This window comes from Lathamus discolor, chromosome 5 (assembly GCF_037157495.1).
Source record: "Lathamus discolor isolate bLatDis1 chromosome 5, bLatDis1.hap1, whole genome shotgun sequence".
Classification (NCBI taxonomy): Eukaryota; Metazoa; Chordata; class Aves; order Psittaciformes; family Psittacidae; genus Lathamus; species Lathamus discolor.
The window spans coordinates 118,234,590-118,252,746 of NC_088888.1; the positions used below are offsets into that span (position 1 = coordinate 118,234,590).

Sequence of the window (18,157 nt, forward strand, 5' to 3'; positions counted from 1 at the left end):
ATCCAGACTTGGCTCATGTTCCTCAGCCCAAGAAAGCTGACAGGACCATAAGACAGGCTTCAAATCCAATCTTCTCCCACATCTGCATTTTCAGATAACAGCACAACCTGCACACTACCCCTCTGCTTTTCAGCCACCTATAAGAACACCACTATTTTGCCTGGTTCCCCATATTACTACACTTGTAAGTTTCAAAGACAAAGTTCATCAGGCATGGCTGACTGCTGGACTATCTGGGAAGTAAGACCCATGCCCAGCATAGCTATTTTACACATATAAGGGTAACAAAAATGTGTTGTTGTGACTCTTTCTTTGGATACTTGAAGAACTAGTGGATACCAGTGAGGCTTTAAGAAATTTTGTTGGGGTTTTCCCCCCCTGTTCCTGAAGTGCTCTTTTCCTCGTGTTAGGCTGACACTGTTAGCAGCAAGAGAGGTCCTGAGCCTTGCCCCCCCCCCCCCTAAAAAGGAACTTTGGATTGAGAAAACAGAATAGTTTATATTTAAAAAGATTCTCATGGTTTACTCACCATCACCTTCACTCTTATTTTTTAAGTCTTCCATCCATGTTGGAATATTTTTCAGTGCAACATATTCCCTTAAGTACTCTTTGCGTCTTTCTTCCAAGGTCATCTTCAGCAGGCGCTCTGTTTAGGGAAAGAAAGAAGTTTTGCAAGCTTTCATATATTCTTGCACATTAGCCAAGTAGTGACCAACTCAGCATCCCTGATGCAATTAAATACCACTTGAGAGAACCAAGCACGGGTGATTCAATGAGTTACAACTAAAGCTAAACACAGCGCATGTGAACAACTGCGTGCACCTATTTCTGGATATCCCAGTTCAGAAAAAAAAGAAAAAAAATATTCTTTTCACTACATTCTCAGCTATCCTGACTTCCTCCTCACATCACTCTTGTACCTCTTCTTCCTGACACTAGTTCAAGGATAAGAGAACGGCAAGTTTATTAAATTATTTTACAAAGCATTTTCAGGTACTAAATTCTGTTCTTCGGGTTTTGCAGATATAAGCTAGAACTTTAAAACAAAAAAGGTAGGAAGATCTAGATTGAAACATTTTTAACTTAAATGCTACCAATGCCAGCAAGTGAAGGCATAGCACAAAATTAACAAACTGCTACTACATGACAAAAGAAATCAGAGCTAGAGCAAATGTTCTGTCACTTTGTAGATGGCTGGGGTAATAAGAAAGATGGTTTCATTTGGCTGGTTTTTTTCTGTTCTGCACATATTGTAATCCTCAGCATGAGAAAACTGCTGTCATTTGCTTTAGAAACATCCAGTGGCATTTAAACCCATTTTGAGCCAAAATTCAGTAGCTGCAGAAAATAGTAGTATATCTGTTAAATACCCAAGAGTAAGCAACACAAGTATGCAAGTGGGACAAACTTTGGCTGAACATAACCCCAAGTGTTAGGACAGACCATTGCCATTCACTGGCTAAACATGTTTCTAAAAAGCAGACCAGGATCAGCAATAAGCTGCATCTGCTGGGTTTAAAGTGAGCAGCATGGGTTAAGCTTTACTGATTGTAATTTGAACATTAACATGACACACTTAGTTACCACACTCAAACACAGACGGATGGCTGTTTTCTCCTGAGAAAGCCACCACGTCCTTTTTCAGACATTTAGTGAAAAGTGAAGCCTCTAAGACTGTACATTTATGACGGCTACTGCCAACCACACTCTTCTTCAGACCTGGCTATAAATGGACTGAGTTCTAAGATTAGAACAAACACATCTCAATGACCCAATACTGCAAACAACCCCAGCACTTCAACAAGACCCTCTACCCGATTTTTGCAGCCACATCTTCTGCTCCCTCCTCACCTCAATACATAATATTAGCTCAGCATAAGATCCAGAGCTTTTCCCCTTCCAAGGTGTGTGTGTGGGGGTGGGGGGGAAGGAAGGAGGGGGAAATGAAGGTGAGTTGTAGAACATATCAGGATGCCCATGCACTAATCAAGTTTCTGGGTCCATTTTTACCAGTGGCACTGTACTACTATTACCGTAGTAATAGTTTTTCTTGACACATTAATCAGTAATAAATGCTCTTTGATGATTCAAGAGCTATTAGGGGAGGGCTAGACCCATATTATTTGCCTCTGGCATAAAGGACTAGATGGACATGAAAAGAATATTTTGATCTCGAGTTGAAGGAGCAGCGAGCGAGCTGAACATGGAAACTGCTTCTCAGATCAAACCTTAGAAAAAAAGAAAGTCGCTTTCACTGGGTTTGGGGTTGGCTTTTTTCCTTACAGATTAAAGTTTCCTAATTACGCAGGCTGCAATCAGCAATCTACCAACCAGAGGCAGGTTTTAAGCACAGACTCCCTCATCACAATAAACCTATTTTGGTATTTTTGACAGTATTACCATTTCTTCAGTTGACAAAAAACATTTCTCTCCCATTATTCAGGCCTGGTATCTTAATTGGATATTTACAATTGCAAAAGTAAATCTAATGTGATTAGGATCACCCCGTTATGCACAACAGACATGCACTGAACTCCACTATTTGATCTTCAAGCATACAAAACACCAAGTATTTAACAGCACATTACAAGTACTACAGAAAGGCAAACCTGAGAAAGCTGTCAGGTTTGAAGGACCAAAGCAGAGGAAGTTTAACTACCTTTTGCTCAAGAAGTTACAGAGCCAGTTCTGTGCCTTCAAAACACAAGCTCCTCTCAATAAGGCTTTATAAAACTTTGCTCTTGAGAGGCAGCAGCAAGAACTTAAACTGAGTCTTAATTATACGCAAACCTCCCAAAAGATGCTTCCAGCAGCCTTAGCCGCAAGCATGGTTTTCTGCCTGTACCTTTAGGAAGTGCCTTTGAAAGGTTGTGGGCAGACCAGGCTTGTGCCTAGGACTGAAATCAACTCCAGTCCTGCTCCTACTCTGTTCCAGCTGTCCTCAAGTAAAATCCCTCCTGGGAGAACATGGACCAACCCTTAATTACCAAGAAAGTAATTAAGAAAAGCAAGCGTATTGTCAGTGGGTTTGAACTCAATATTTAGCAATCAGTGCTTTTTCTCTTTAAGAAGTCCTTCAGAGTGTAACAGGCTGAGAACAAATGCACTCCAAGCTTTGTGGGAAGAGCAAAACGAGGGATCACAGCCAGCTTTACAGGGGTTGAGGAGTACCTGGGAAAGGCAAAAGCAGACCTAACAAAAGATTGGATTTCAGAAGTGCAATCTAGGCAGAAAAGAAAGAAGCTGAGCTTCTACAGTTTTAGTAAAGAAGGTACTTGGAGAGAACAGCCAATCTGAAGAGCAGTGCCAACAATGAACAAAGAAGTTTTTTCATTCTCAATACCCAGGCCCAGCATCATCACCACGGTGCTGGAAAGCAGTTACTGGAGCAGAAGATGGGCAAACACTGTTCGTTCTCACTAGCCAAAGAGACACAGAGTTCTGGCAAGCACTCCACAAACATGCCTCCCTGGGTAGAAAAACCTCAGCAGCAGTCCTGAGCTCCAGTTTGCTTTCCATAACATCACTGCACGGATGGAGACCACCATCCTCACAGCCGACTAAGACAACAAAAGCATGCCTGCAGCTCAGGCTTTCAGCTTACCCTCCAAGCCCTCAACTTGACCCTCCTCGCTGAGAGTTCAAGTTCACATGCCAGGCTATGAATTTACACAGACAGCAGCAGAGATGGAAGAGACAAGTGGGAGTAATGGGAACAACTCACCAGAGCATACCAGAAACATTTCCCTGTCTGCCCCAGCACAAAACCAGCATTTCTGAACATCACGACACACAGCATTAGGGACTTACACAGGGAAAAGTCAGAGTTGATCACACATAAGCAGAACCTGAGAAGATTTAACTCTATCTTTTCTGTCTGTAACAGAAACTTAAAGCATCTGATAGAAATTTGTTTCCTCACCTTAACTACAGAACATGCTTTATAGGAGTTTTCAAGGAGAAAACTATGCCACAAAACTCTAGCTGCTCCTGTCACTCTTCAGTGAATAATCTACAGAGAGATCAGTTTATCTGTCTTTTAACAGTTTGTCCTTAGACACACATACTTGATTTCTGCCACAAAGGCTGAAAGCCATCCTTCAAACTGGTCTCCTGCCTTCTTAGCTCAGAACATAGTCAGAGTGATGATGGAAGAAAAGAAAGCTTAAACTATGACCTGATGGTGTGGTTTTGTATTAATACCCCTACTCCGTGTGTAATTCTAGGGGGTTTTTCATAAACCCACCAGGCAAGCAGCTTTCCTCTTACCCCATGTAAATATTTTCATTCCACTGTATAAATTTACCTTAATTCTTACATTGCTTTCCCCATGATCAACATAAAGTATCAAAATGGCAAGAGCTGCATAAATGCTTGTCCCACGGTTTTCACGCTCTGGAGTCTGACATTGGGGGTTGATAAACGGAGGTAATACAGAGTGCGTGGGGGGGGGGGGGGTCCTTAATGAAAAGGATAAATGGGGGGGGTGGGAGCTTTGAGAGCCCCGTACCCCAAGCGTTCCACCGCGGCAGACCGACACCAGAAGCTAAACTCCAGCGCACCCCCCCCGCGGTAACCATAAACCGCCTTTCCCGTGGAGAACGCACGGGTGGAAAGGAGGAACAGCACGTTTCGGCGGCATGTGCTTAACTTTTCGACCCGAAACACTTCCACAAGGTGACTTGGGGGCGGGAAGCCCTCAGGAGAGGGGCCCGTTTCCAGCGCGCCCCTCTCCTCACAGCAAAGTTCAGTCCGAAATAACGGGGGTGACGGAAAATACCCCAAAACCCCTCCTGAGGCGGTGTGGGGGGGGGGGACCTGGAGCACGCGGGATTTTGGGGGGGGGGGGGGGGTTAGGTGGGGACAGCAGCACGGAGCACCCCCTCCCCCACCCCGTCACCTCAGCGCCGGGCGGCGGGAAGCGCCGCCGGACACCCGCAGCGAGGCGGCGGCTCTGAGGGGACGGGACCCCCCTCCGCCTCCCACACGGCTCGCCGAGAGGTAAAAGCGGGCCCCGGGCGCGGCGTGAAGGTCGGTAATACCTTTCTCCTCCCGCCAGAGCTTTTTCCGCTTGTTGCCGGGGTACATGGTGGTGTGGCTGGCAGCGGCTTTAAGCTGCAGGTTCCCCAGGCTCACGAGGGGGTGGAGAAGACGCCGCGCCAGAGCCGAGCGCTACCGACGCCGCGCGTCGCTGCCTGAGACCGACGCTGCCGCTCCCGCCTCGGCTCCGCGCCCGCCGCCCGGCTCCGCACGGCGCCCGTCAGCTGGGTCACGCCTCGCTCTAACCCGACACCCCCGCAGCGCCCGCCCCCCTCCCCGCCGCCCGTTGGCTCCGGCACACGCCGCTCAGCAGCCCCCTCCTCCGCCCGCCGCCGCCGCACCGGGCCCGGCGGACGCACCGGACAGGAGGAGCCTGAGCGCGGCGGCGGGGCGGACGGCGGCGCTGGGTTGTGTGTGTGTGTGTGTAACAGGGAGGGTGTTGCGGGGGGAGACCGGCGGGTGCGGTGGGGGCTCGGGTGCGCCTGCAGCCGCGGTGCGCGGCGGCGAGCTCGGTATCCCCGCGCGGCGGGAGCGGGCGGGCGCCCCGCGGACCGGTACCGCCCGTCACCGCCCCCCCTGCCCCGCCCCGCCCCGCCTCCTCCGCGCGGGCGGGCACAGCGCCCTTTGCTTCCGGGTTGCCGGCCGGTACCGAGCGCGCCGCCGATTGGCCGGGAGGGCGAGAGCCGTTGCTAAGCGACGGCGTCGTGGGCCGGCGGGGCCGCGGCCTGCGGAACGGGGTCGGCGGCTGCGGGACACGGGGAAGCGGCGCCTGAGGGCGGTTTACACACGGTGAGGTGAGGTGAGGTGAGGTGAGGTGAGGTGCCGGGAGCGGGGCTCTGCCGTGGGCACACGCCGAGAGCTCCCCACTCGTCGTGGACCCGCACAGTGAGGGAGTGCAGAGGCCACCCGGGCACAGGAGGTCAAGGAGGCGCCGCTGCCCTCCTCCTCCCCCCCCCCCCCCCCCCCCCCATCCCTTCTCTTACCGAGGCTCATTTTCTCTAGTCCAAACAAACACGCAGGCTCCTGTGGACTAAATAATGACAAAGCTCCGGATCCTCTTGGCTTCACTCATGTCCATGCGGAGGTAAATTCCGGGCGAAGAGATTTGGACGTGGAGCGATGAGGGGTTGGGCTGCCACAGGACATCCTCATGGCCCTCATCTGCGTCATATTGCTCACAATCCAACACAGCTCTACTGAGAAACAGTAGTTCATGGTGGGACGTAGCTGTCTGATTGAAGTGGCATATGAAGGTGTCCACATGTGTTCAAGTGCAAAATGTACACTTTCGGCTAAGAGAGTGTCTTATATACACCTTATGGTCAAGAACAGGCTTTTCTTTGGTGATAGGCTCTTTTGCTTAACCTGCAACAAAGAAAGGTGAGGCACAATGTCATTTCAACTTCTTTTCTAGTAGTTTCTGATAAACACATTAGCACCTCCACTCTTACCATTCATCTTAGGTCATGGTACAGTAAAATCCTTCCTCTTCTCACACTGATGGGAGGGAGCACTCAGAGTTTATCTTTTAACCACTTAAAAATCAGACTAAGATTCTTCTTTACAAAGCACACTTAAATATTTGTTTTAGATCACCTCCCAAGGGTATATTACCTTCTGTCTGTACTTGATTTCTTCACTTTGCTCAGGTGATGGATGTGCTTTGGCAGCCCAAGCCCGGTTTTCCCATCTCGATACTAAAAGTGAGAGAGAAGCCAACAGGTAAACAGGCATTTAAAAGAAAAAAAGAGAGAGATCTTAGTTTAAATCCCACTTGCTTCTGTGGTGTGGAGCAAATATTTGAACCCATATCCCAGATCACTGCATATTTACCAAGCTACTGAATATTCTAGTGTCCTGTGGGATCTGTTCCACATTTTTTAAATCAATGTTTATTGGACCAGAAGAGGAGAAACAGAAAACTCTCTTCCTATAAAGGGCATCCACACGCATTCTTCAGCGTACATTTGTAAAAGCAGCTACAGTTGCCATAATTTTGGGACAGAAGAAAGTATGTACATAATATAAAAAGCCAACACAATTGTGAAGCCTGATGCTTGCACCAGCACCCATATGGAAGACCAGATAAAAGATGGGAATAAAACTTTTCAACTTAAAAATAGAAACGTTCAAATGTGCTATTTCTAGCAAGAAAATTACTATTACATCAGTTTTTTCCTCCCTTTTTTCTCCCCCTCAGTTGCTGGTGGTACAACTGATTCCACTGAAGCAGTAAGAAATTATGTCCCTGACTTCAGTATGAGCCTGCTTCTTCCACTTGTTGATTCTGGAGGCCTTAAACCAGACAAATGATCGGCAGCATCACACGTGGCAGGAAAATTGATCTAAAAAGCAGCATTTCAATACCTGGATGAAAACCAGTCATGCTGCAAAACAGTAGATTATTTTTTCCTAAGAAAGCTGCAGTGAGCTGCACACATGGTAGGCCAAAGCAATGCTCTGAAGGCTTAGAAATGTTCTGTTGAAACAATGAGCATGAAAATAAGGCTGATAGGAAATTGGTATTTGTCTAACAAGCTGGGTGTGTTTAGTACATTCAAAGCCTAGTGAACACACCGGTGATGTTCTAAAGAGGAGGACAGGAAAACTGGGAAATGTCATAAAATACCATTTAAGAGCTACGTAGCCTGAGCAGGATACTAATAGCTGTAAAATGAGCATTTAACATACGGATAACGTAATGACTGCATAGATAGTTCCTATTAGAGATATAATAGGAAATGTAAATTAATATGGGTGTGAATACTACAATAAAGATGAGAATAAATGTACCAAAGGAGAGCTAGAGCTTCAATTTAAGCTGCTCAATCATCCACCTAAGCATTAAGGTACCTACACTCAGCATTACAATTGCCACCAACCATCTTGACCCAAATAAAGGCAATGTCATGGCAGATCCCACACTGCTGAGCCTATAGCAGAGATGATTTGAGCAGTTTTAGGTCACCGGAGGAGGCAGGTTGTAGCTGCTGGACAAGCAGTGGTTCCACATGGGTCAGCCGTGGCGCATGGGATACACGGCACATCACAACAGAGGATGGAGAGGGTTGTTCTGAGATGCAGATCTTAAAGGAAGGGTAGAAATATCAGTCAATGGAGAGGACGTGAAGGTCAGTTGGCTGTTCAGGACCTTGATAGTTTTAAAGACATCTGAAAAATTCTGTGCAAAAGAGGGACACTTGGATGTGGCAAACTGATGCCACCTTCATGAACACAGCAGGGCCTGTATTTGCAGACTTTGAACTGAGGGCAGCAAAATTGAGCAGTTACGTGAGAAAAGCCTCAGTGTTTAACAAGGAATTTTGTATCTTTTTCATCACAGAAGCAACCTTCAGAAGCTGCTGCCTCATAAACCAGTTTAAAATATGCCTGTGAACTGCACTTAACCTGTGAAGTAGATATGTTCATTTCAAAGGTCATGTAACATGGGTTACCTGGAATCAATCTTTACTTCCTTGTACTTTGTTTCAGAAGGCACATTTATACACATAATAAAACCCTTCCAGTTGCAGTCAATGCTGTTAAAAAAAAAAAAGTATGCTTGCTTCTTTGATTGATTTTGGGAGCTTTTTTGGTTGGCTGGTTGGGTTTTAATAACGCGCAGCAATGATTGTACAGCCATGTTTACATCATTTTTCAGATTTTATACTTTTATTATTTTATAAAGAGCTGAATCAATAGCACACAAACTGCAAACAGAATCCAGAGCTAAACTCAGTTTTCAATCATTTTGAGGTATGTTTTTATTAAAGGATTTGAGTTTTTCTTCTCCTTTCTTTTTTTAACTAGAAACTGTCTTGGTTATCCATTGATTTCAAGAGCTTCTTGTACTGCTACAAAGTTAAATGCTGGGGCATGAAAAAAGAAAAGAATACATAAAGAGAAATGAAAATGACAGTTATCAGCCCTTGTCATTGTTTACAATGGGAACCAGACCTTTATTTCATCGGTATTTACACTGTTTATCCAGTTTTTCACTGAATATGAAGAAAAAAGGTAAAGATGAAAGATGCAAAAAAACTTAAATGTTTTTGAATTTTTGTAAGATATTAATTAATTAGAAAAGCAGATTTAAATTAAGATTATTTCCTCAATTTCTACCTCACTGAAAACAAGCAACAGAACATTATAGATAGCTTCACATGTTAAGAGAAAATTCTTTCTTCATGTATAGAATCATATAATAGTTCAGCTTGGAAAAGGACCTTAAGATCATCCAGTTCCCACTCCCTGACATGGGCAGGGATAGCTCACATTAAACCATGTCACCCAAGGCTCTGTCCAGCCTGGCCTTGAACACTGCAAGGGATGGAGCATTTACAACTTCCCTGGGCAACCTGTTCGAGTGCCTCACCACCCTTACAATAAAGAACTTCTTCATTATATCTAACCTGAACTTAACCCTGTTTCAGTTTAAACCCATTACCCCTTGTCCTATCACTACAGCCCCAGATGAAGAGCCCCTCTCCAGCATCCATATGAATGGTATATAAAGGTACGTTTTTAAATGTGTAATTTCCGTAGCCATTAAACAAAATTGATTTATTAACCCAATAACAGAGCAATATAAAAATCTAAAATGAGTTTATAAATTATTTAGTAAAAATTTATTTCAGCAGTCATTATTCTTACCAAAGCTTGCTGTGTTTACACACGGGCGTGTTGACTTTGATTAAATCCTATGAATCCTATGCTGATGCACACTTCCATTGCTGGACAATGGAGCCCCTGCCCATTAACTATGAAGTCTCTCCTCCTGTCCGTTCACATCACATGCTAAAACCATTCTGAGTTCTTTTGTTGCAGCTTCCACAACATCACTGGTAAAATGTCACTTTTCATTAGCACATTCACTCTCAGATACATTACTGTGCATTTAAAACATAAAATGCACATCATGCATCTTTTATTAGACAGTTGCATCCTACCTTCTGAACTCTCAAGCTATTAGGACACCTGGGTCAAGGTTCTGTTATAAAATGACACCTTGTGACAGGTAGAGGGGGAAGTAAGCATTGTATAAACTGTTAGCTGTAGTTCCTCTGGTTTGCTGCCTTGGGCAAATGTGCTAGAAAGAAGGCAAGTAACTATGAGCCCCATTTGTCCAACTGGGTGACTAGAGAGAGATGAAAGGCAAGATACTCACGCGTTTCTTACAGCTTTATGAGTTTAATCCATTTTGTCACAGAAATACATTTTGGTCTATCAAATAATTTGGTGACTAAACTATTCAAATAGAGAGAAAAAGAATGTTTCTGTACTGTTGATATGTTCATTAATATGATTTACTAGAGGTACTATTTCATGAGCAGTCAGATGCATAGTATTTCAGTTTAACCACTAAAGTTATATTTGTACCTAGAAATGGTTATTTTTAATAGCAAAGAAATAAAATAATAAGCACGTAAAACAAATAATTTGAGATAACTGTTCAAATAATCTAATATATACACATTAAGTATGACAATAGAGACTTATTTTCTAGTATTTAGATATACACTTGTCTTTATTTGATTTGTTAGAGCATCACTAACTTAGAAAATAACTCTGTAGATCCTTTGAAGACAGACCTCTTGTAAGTCAACTGTTCTGGAAAACTGTCCCATCGTAATAGTATCCTAATGTAGTTCAGTCTTGTCATTTAAATGAGTAGAGCACCATGGTTTTGTCTACCATGCAAGACCAACATGTGTTTTAATTATTGCCGTGGCTATTGTTTTGTACCTGAGTTCTGCAGTTGGATGGATGCTACTGTTCACACCAGCCGTATCTTATGATCGAAATGCGTGTTTGCAAAGCCAAAAGGAGAAGGAACTTTCGAGTTTCCAGAAGAAACTCACAGACCTGAATCTTTTATGTGAAGCAGGAAAAAAAAAAAAGACAGGAATGTTTAACTTGGGCTCCTGTCTGGGATCAGCATCACATGAAAGAAAGTAAAATACACGGTAAAAAAAACCCAGCAGTTGATCCAGGCTGAAACTGTCCTCTGCTCCTGGAACTGTTACTGACTTGGAGAGGAAAAGAGGAAGGAAAGGGAAGTGTCCCTCCCACCTTGGAACTGACTCAGCAGAACAGGGACTGGAATGCCTAACCAGCACTGGTTGTAGCTAGCAAGGAGTTTGCCACAGGTCAGATGTTCGTAGTTGTGATGTGCTCACACAAGCCTTTTCAGGCCTCTGCCAGCAGCTGCTGGAAACAGAACTACCTTTTAGTTTCAGTCATTCTGTATCAGTACAAACTAAGATGTAGTTCAGAAAGTACTTCATAAAGAGGAAAACTTTTAAGCATGACATCACTTTGCAGTAAGCCACCTGAAAATATGGAATTCCTCCTCACTCTAGTGTCCTCAGTGAAGGAATGGAGATTGAAAGAAGTAGAATGAAAAAGTCAAAGTGACATCAATACAGAAGAACAGAATAAAAAGTAAAAAAGCAGGGCTTAAATCACATACTCAAAAGTACATGTAAGTAATTCTATTGACTTCAGCTGGCACTGCTGATATACTACAAGACTGTTGCGAACTTGACCTTTGCTGGCTGTGTGCAACCTTCTTATAATCAAGAGTCACAGCATCAAGTGGCTTTGGAAGGACGGAAGGTAATTAAATGTGATCAGTTCTATCAGAGGAAAGCACAAAGACAACCTACAGTAGTAGCAGTAGAAATACTTCCTAATTCTACAATTCCTTAAACAATTGCCTTTTTTCTTTCCAGAAAAACAACATTCTGGCCTTAGAAAAGTTGATGTGACTATAAGAAGAGGTAAACAGATGCATTTTGTTGGTTTGGTTCTTCCATTGTCACTACACACATCTACGTCCATGTTTTGATTTGTACTTTAAGGCTGCAAGGGGCAGAAGGCGAGTGATTATTCCAATGTGCTATGCCAAATCCCCAGAATACAACTGAGCAACTGGGACTGGTTGGGCTGGGAACTAATTGGTTGCTAAAAACAATAAAAGATGGGAGTACTTTTAGAAGACATCTAACATGCTGACTGCATAAAATTAGGCTGAAATGGCATTATTAAACAAAGCTTTCAAGTGTCAAAAATGAAAGAAGGTCATATATTCTCCACTGAGGAAAGCTAGATCTCACCAGAGGGGACATCCACTTTCATTATTCTGCTATTTTATCTTCTTTGTCTTTTACAACAACTTTGTAGCCAGACAGGAGAAAAAAAAAAAGGAAAAACCATAAAAAAAACCCCAAAAAACCAAGCCCTGAGAGATATGGTTGAGAGGTGAAAGAATGAGCACAGAGAGTAAAGGATGGAAGGTTTCAAAAGATAAGTCAAAATGTCACAATTCTATATAGTACAGAGCTAGTACAAAATATTGACATTGATGAAAAAAAACAGGCAATTTTGGATGTAAATGTTCTACATCTTACCGTTTTCATTTTAAAAGAGATCACACATCATCCAAATCAGTGGAATTATACCACTATAAACCTGTGTTTAGTTCAGACACAACGAGAAAACTGAATTCATTTTTCAACTCTGCTTTTCAATCTCTACTTTGACTATTTTGTTTGTTTTGGCTTTTTTCCCCTCCAAAAGATGCCATCTATTCATGGCTGTTTATTGTCACCATTTCTAATTGATTCTGTCAGTTTAAATACATCAATTCCTATGCACCTTTTGTAGACTGGAGGCAAATCTTTTATCAAGGCCCATTTCAAGCTACAAAGCACATCTGCTTGTCAGCGTTAGCGAGATAGTGCTTGTGATACATATAGAACCATAGCTTGTACAAAACTAAGGAATCACACACCCACCATGGCTGGAGGCCTCACTACAGATCCAATCCAAAGCTGCACTGAATTCACATCAGGGCGCCCAGGGCTTTTACAAGCTGGGTACTGAAAACCTCCAATGATAGCAGAGCTGCAGCCTCTCTGGGCAACCTGTCCCAGCCTCTGCTGATTTGCTGAAGTTTATCACCATCCTTCTTTGTCCTGAGTTCAGCTGTAGCAGTCGTTTTCCTCCTTCTTAGTAGCTTGTGCAGTGCTGTGTTTTTGACTTTAGCCTGAAATCCCTTTCTACAAGATGTAAGTGGAAAATCTTACGATAGCTATTAGAGGGGCCCTGCCTCCAGCCAGGGGGAGGACAGGGACAATCAGGTTTACTGGACTGTGTGGATCAGGTGGCCTAGCACATCAGTCCCACAGGAGTATAAGACTCTAGCAGATACCAGTGCACATTTTCCTCTAAAGTTTAAAAAAATATCTTAAAGAGTTTCAGTTCTATCGACTGATGTACCACAATACATAAAAGTGTAGGAGCAAATCACCGTTACTCTACACCTTTCTTGCACTACGTTCATTTTGACCATTGCCTTGGACTTCACACTGAATTACTCAGTGTTTAGGCAAATAACTTTGTTTAGGCAAAAAAATCTTTTTACTTGTACGGAGTACAGCAAGGGAAAAAAGGGGCAGTGTGGAAGGTGTCTTTCAATTTGGCCGAAACAATGGCAAGGTTATTTTGCTTTCTAATTTTACTTCAACTCTCTTGTCTACTCTTGCATTTTATTTGCTTTGCTTCACATTTCATGTTATTTATTGCTCACCTTTGCATTGTTGTAAATACAACACATGCTCCTGCTTCTTTTCTTGTAATGCTTCTAGCACTCCGAAAGCATATCTACATTTTCCTTATATTTTTCTTTCAACTTAATGCAATATACCCCATACCCACTTTGCTACTTCCCTCTCAACTAAATTGTTCTAAATGACTTGTTTGGTGTGAGAGGAGAACTGTAATGCAATATAAATAACTGCTTTACCTTTGATCAGCTGGGTATCATAACACTTTAATGATGTTATATCACTTGGCAGAAATTAGTTCATAATTTGTGAGTACAGGTTTTATAGGAGATTCACACTAATACCAGCCGCAACGCTGGTAATTAAAATGTCCTCCCCATAAATTGTATTTTATTGCTTTGTGTTACCAAATAGTATGTTACTGTATCATTGACATTATAGTTTATGATATATTAGCAAAGTAGGGTAGTTACATCTTAATTCTTAGAAGATGTTTTAACTCTTTCATTTTTTATAGTACTCATTGCTTTTAGCTTTAATATATGCTTACCTTGTTACAACATTTTTTGTTGCTAGTATATTATGGCTTTTCCTATTGTGCCCTAATCAGTGCAAATCTTTTTATTAGTAATTCATAACCCATAAGTATTTCTTAACCTGTAGAAATCAGGTTTTGTTTTATTCCCTCTTCTCAAGCTGGTCAGCAGCTGGTTTCATGAGCTCTATTCTGCTCATACTGAACTTACCAGGAAACACTCTTCTTATTTTGACTGAGAATGAATTATTTACTGTGGAAACAGAATTTCATTTACTACAGTCAATCCAAAGCCTTTTGTGCTAACAGTATTAAAGAAAAGCAGGAGAAAAATGCTCCTGGTGTGAGCTGGGTAGGACTATAATGAGGATCCCAGTGATCTGGCAGCCTTGTCACCACGGCTCTACAATGCTGTCTTCCTCACAGGCCATCTCCTGGCTGTATAGTAATGCAGAAGGCATTTGCATTGTATATCCACTTCCATGGTTTATCTCAAGCTTGACAAAGGTCCTGATATCCTCTTTATAGTAAATCCATCAGTGCTTATGTACAAGCAGTACAATTAAGGCTGATACATAGCAAAGTCTCCAAATCATCCATGTGGGGTGAAATGAAGACTTTCTGCCTGCTCATGCATAGCAACCCAAGGAATAAATGGCTGGATAACCAGTGAAACACCACTTAGTTTATGTTTCTTCATGTAGGTGGTTATATATGTATTACATGCTGCCTTTTGTTACAGGTTGGAAATGAAGCCCTTTCAAGAAGAGGTCTGTAGTGTGCTCATTACAATTTAATCTCTTATATTTTAATAAGTATCCTACAGGGTTATTAAGTTGTTCAAATTATTGCTCTAAAAAAATGACATTATTAGTTAGCAAATTAAGAAAATTCATCTCCCAAATGCCTTCTGTTTGAATAGAACCAAGCCAGTTTGATAACAAAATGTACCCTCTTCCTGATAACTTGGTTATTTTCAGCAGCAGAAAGCTCTTAAAAACCTCACAGAAATAGTGTTTCAAAACAAGTAAATGCTTTTCAAAGCATAATTTATCAAGTTGAAAGTCTAGTCCCTTCAACAGTCACAAACTGTGGTGCATAGTCATTATACATGAGGACATTATCTCTCAATAAATGTGAAAAATTGTCTTAAATACCATTATTTTCTATTAACACCCCGACTGCATCCACCCAGTTAAAGTTGGGAATGCTCCATCCCTGGCAGTGTTCAAGACCAAGCTGGACAGAGCCTTCAGCAACACGGTCTAGTGTGAGGCATCCCTGCCCATGGCAGGGGGGTTGGAACTGGATGAGCTCTAAGGTCCCTTCCAACCCAAACTATTCTGTGATTCTGTAATACACAGCAGTCCCATGCATTTGCTGTTTAGGGAACCTTCAGAGCTGGAGCCTACCTGGGAAGCAGCCTCCAGGGGGCTCAAGGCAGGCTGTGGTGGTATCTGGAGCAACCTAAAGCAATGCTGTGGAGGCCAGCAGGAGCTGACAACCTTCTTTAGTTGTCCGCTGGGTGCCATGGTAAGGAGGTTGGCCAAGCTTAGCAAAAAGCAGCATACACCATTCACATCTCTGAGCAGTAATAGAAAGCAAGGGTCAGTCACTGCGTGCATTCCGTTTCCTGGATGTGGGTATACTTCAAATAGTGTGATTGATTGTATGAACAACATGCAGAAACTTCCAGGGCTGGAAGATTGTTACGACAATAATTCTACAGAGCACACTGTAGGGACTTGCGTTTCTTGTTGAGCCCTGACTTGGAGGGCTATCATTCCATCTGGACATGGAGATGAATCTTGGGGGTATAGTAGATAGGAACAAGGGAGAGATCAGACGGTAGCCTTGGAGGCACACACAGCTGTTACAAATTACTAGAGTAGTGGGAGGCAATTTAAACAAGCCTCCTGAGGGCAGCTTCCACAGAGAAGTTTACATGTGCAGAAGATGCTGAAGAAATAAGCTAATGCACTTAAGAGTGCAGACACCTGTGTTCACAGTTTGGCTGTCCAACCCTGACCACCACAGATGTTGAGGGCCATGTGTTTCCAAGCGACTTGTCACCAGAATAATCAGGAGGTGTCAGGTCTGCACTTCACACAGCAGCAAAGTCCAGCCAATGTGTCATGTATGTCAGGGGGAAACAGGACCGTCACTGGGATACGTTGCCTAGAACTAGGTGATCTTAAGGTTCTTTCCAACCCTAAACATTCTGTGATTCTATGATCCGTCCCCAGGACCCCAGCAATAAATTCAGCAAATAGCCACTACCTCATGAAAATTATGTTCCCCCCAAGCACCACACATCTTACTACAGATGGACTTACTAGTAATTAGATGAGCCACAAATGTCTCTCATCTTCTGCCCATCTTTCTGGTAGCTGGTCACCAGTACATAAGTAGTCAGTGAAATACATTTGAACACAGAGCATCTGAAATGGGTAGAACAAATGAGAGCCGATTTTTAAGTCCTGAGTCTTAAAAACTGTTTCTTACAGTAAGTGTTCTTTCATGCAATAGGTAAAAATTGTGGGGTTTCAGTAAAATTCTTAATATTAAGATATAATATCATTATTGTGGTGAAATGCATCATTATTATTGGAGAAATTAAATAGCAATTAGCTACTATTATATATAATAGCATATAGTATCAGTGTCTTGTACCTTGCTGCTGATAGGAGAAGAAACTGAAAAGTACCTTCAAGACTGATATATCAGTCCAAGTTCTTAAACTAGGAATTGGATGGAAATGGAAATTCACCAAATACAGCAAGAGCTGCCCCACAGTGTTTGAGAACAACTACATTTTGCAAAGCGATCATTAATGTTGGAGCTGCTCAGTTTTAGTATCCAAATCAATATCCCATAGATGTGATTTGTGAAGACACTACTTATCAAATGAGTTAAGGTGTTAAGCTGTAGCTATGATGTAGGTAAGAAATACATATCAGACATTTGCTTCCAGATGTAATTATTTCAGTAGTAAATTTTGGAAATACTGTCCCATTTTATGCCTAAACCCAGTTGCATTTCCATGTTTTTATTTGAAATAAGAAGCTATATCAAAGAATGTTCTTATCAATGAACAGTATTATCATAGGCTGCTCTCCATAAGCTTTTTATTGCTAATCTTTTGCTGCTGGAGACTTCTGTGTATCTTAGACTGAACCTTTTTTTTGCTGATGCTTTGCATGTGGAGTAATAAACAGGTTTATCAATACACAATCCACCTGAAACCAGTGTGTACTTATTAAATAATTCAGTTAGTTCCTTGGAGGTTGCTTAAGTTGGACCTGAAAACAGTATTACCTTTTCTGAATAGGTAAATAGCATGGGAAACAGAATTCTTCTGTGTTCATAACGAAGGACTTCTGTAGTTCCTGGAATAGTAACAGCTTTCTGTGTATGAAATACTGTTCGAGTTTTAAACCATGTTTACCATTATAGACTGCCTCCACAAAGGAAGCAAATCACTTTTCTGTTTATGACAATCATTCGTTCATCATTTCCCATGTTTAACTTCACCCTAAAAATTCAGTAACATGAAATGTTACCAAAAATATTATTTAATAAAAACAGATGTATACACACCAAAGAAACACCTCAAACATTGCCTTCTCAGACCTTAATAATAAAATGCTCCTTCTGACAATCTAATTGGATAACTCAGTGAGTTTCTTGTACAAGGAAAGCAGCTACTTAAACACACACACACAAAACTAAATTAGCAGTTCATGTCATAGAGGCAAGTCTCTGCAAAACTTCAGTCTCTTCATGTTGCTCTAGTTATACAAAATGGGGTAGAAACAGCCTTAGGGAAGAATTCAAAAGTAATGAGGTTAGTTCAAGTAGAGCTGACAGAACAACTCTCTATCAGTTCCCCAACACTAAGCCGTATATCGAGATGCAGCAGGTAGAATTCGAGGTTAAAATTATCAGAAGAACAGCTACAGTTTAGCTATAGATAAACTGTGCTCTCTACTTCTGTTTTTCTAGTTAAACA

General features: G+C 42.3%; 1 protein-coding gene across 3 annotated transcripts in view; it reads right to left on the bottom strand.

Annotated features, from left to right (window-relative positions):
• MACROD2 (mono-ADP ribosylhydrolase 2) overlaps window positions 1-5,597 on the bottom strand; it is an 890,631-nt gene extending 885,034 nt beyond the window's left edge. The window contains exons 1-2 of one of the 3 annotated variants that reach the window (XM_065682311.1): window positions 5,043-5,597; window positions 530-646 (exon numbers count right to left, since the gene is read on the bottom strand). In XM_065682311.1, the coding sequence (XP_065538383.1) occupies window positions 530-646; window positions 5,043-5,088 (163 nt within the window). In that variant the 5' untranslated portion in view covers window positions 5,089-5,597. The remainder of the gene's footprint in view (window positions 1-529; window positions 647-5,042) is intronic. The other 2 variants (XM_065682310.1, XM_065682309.1) reach the window with 2 other exon arrangements.
• Window positions 5,598-18,157: the final 12,560 nt, after the last annotated feature.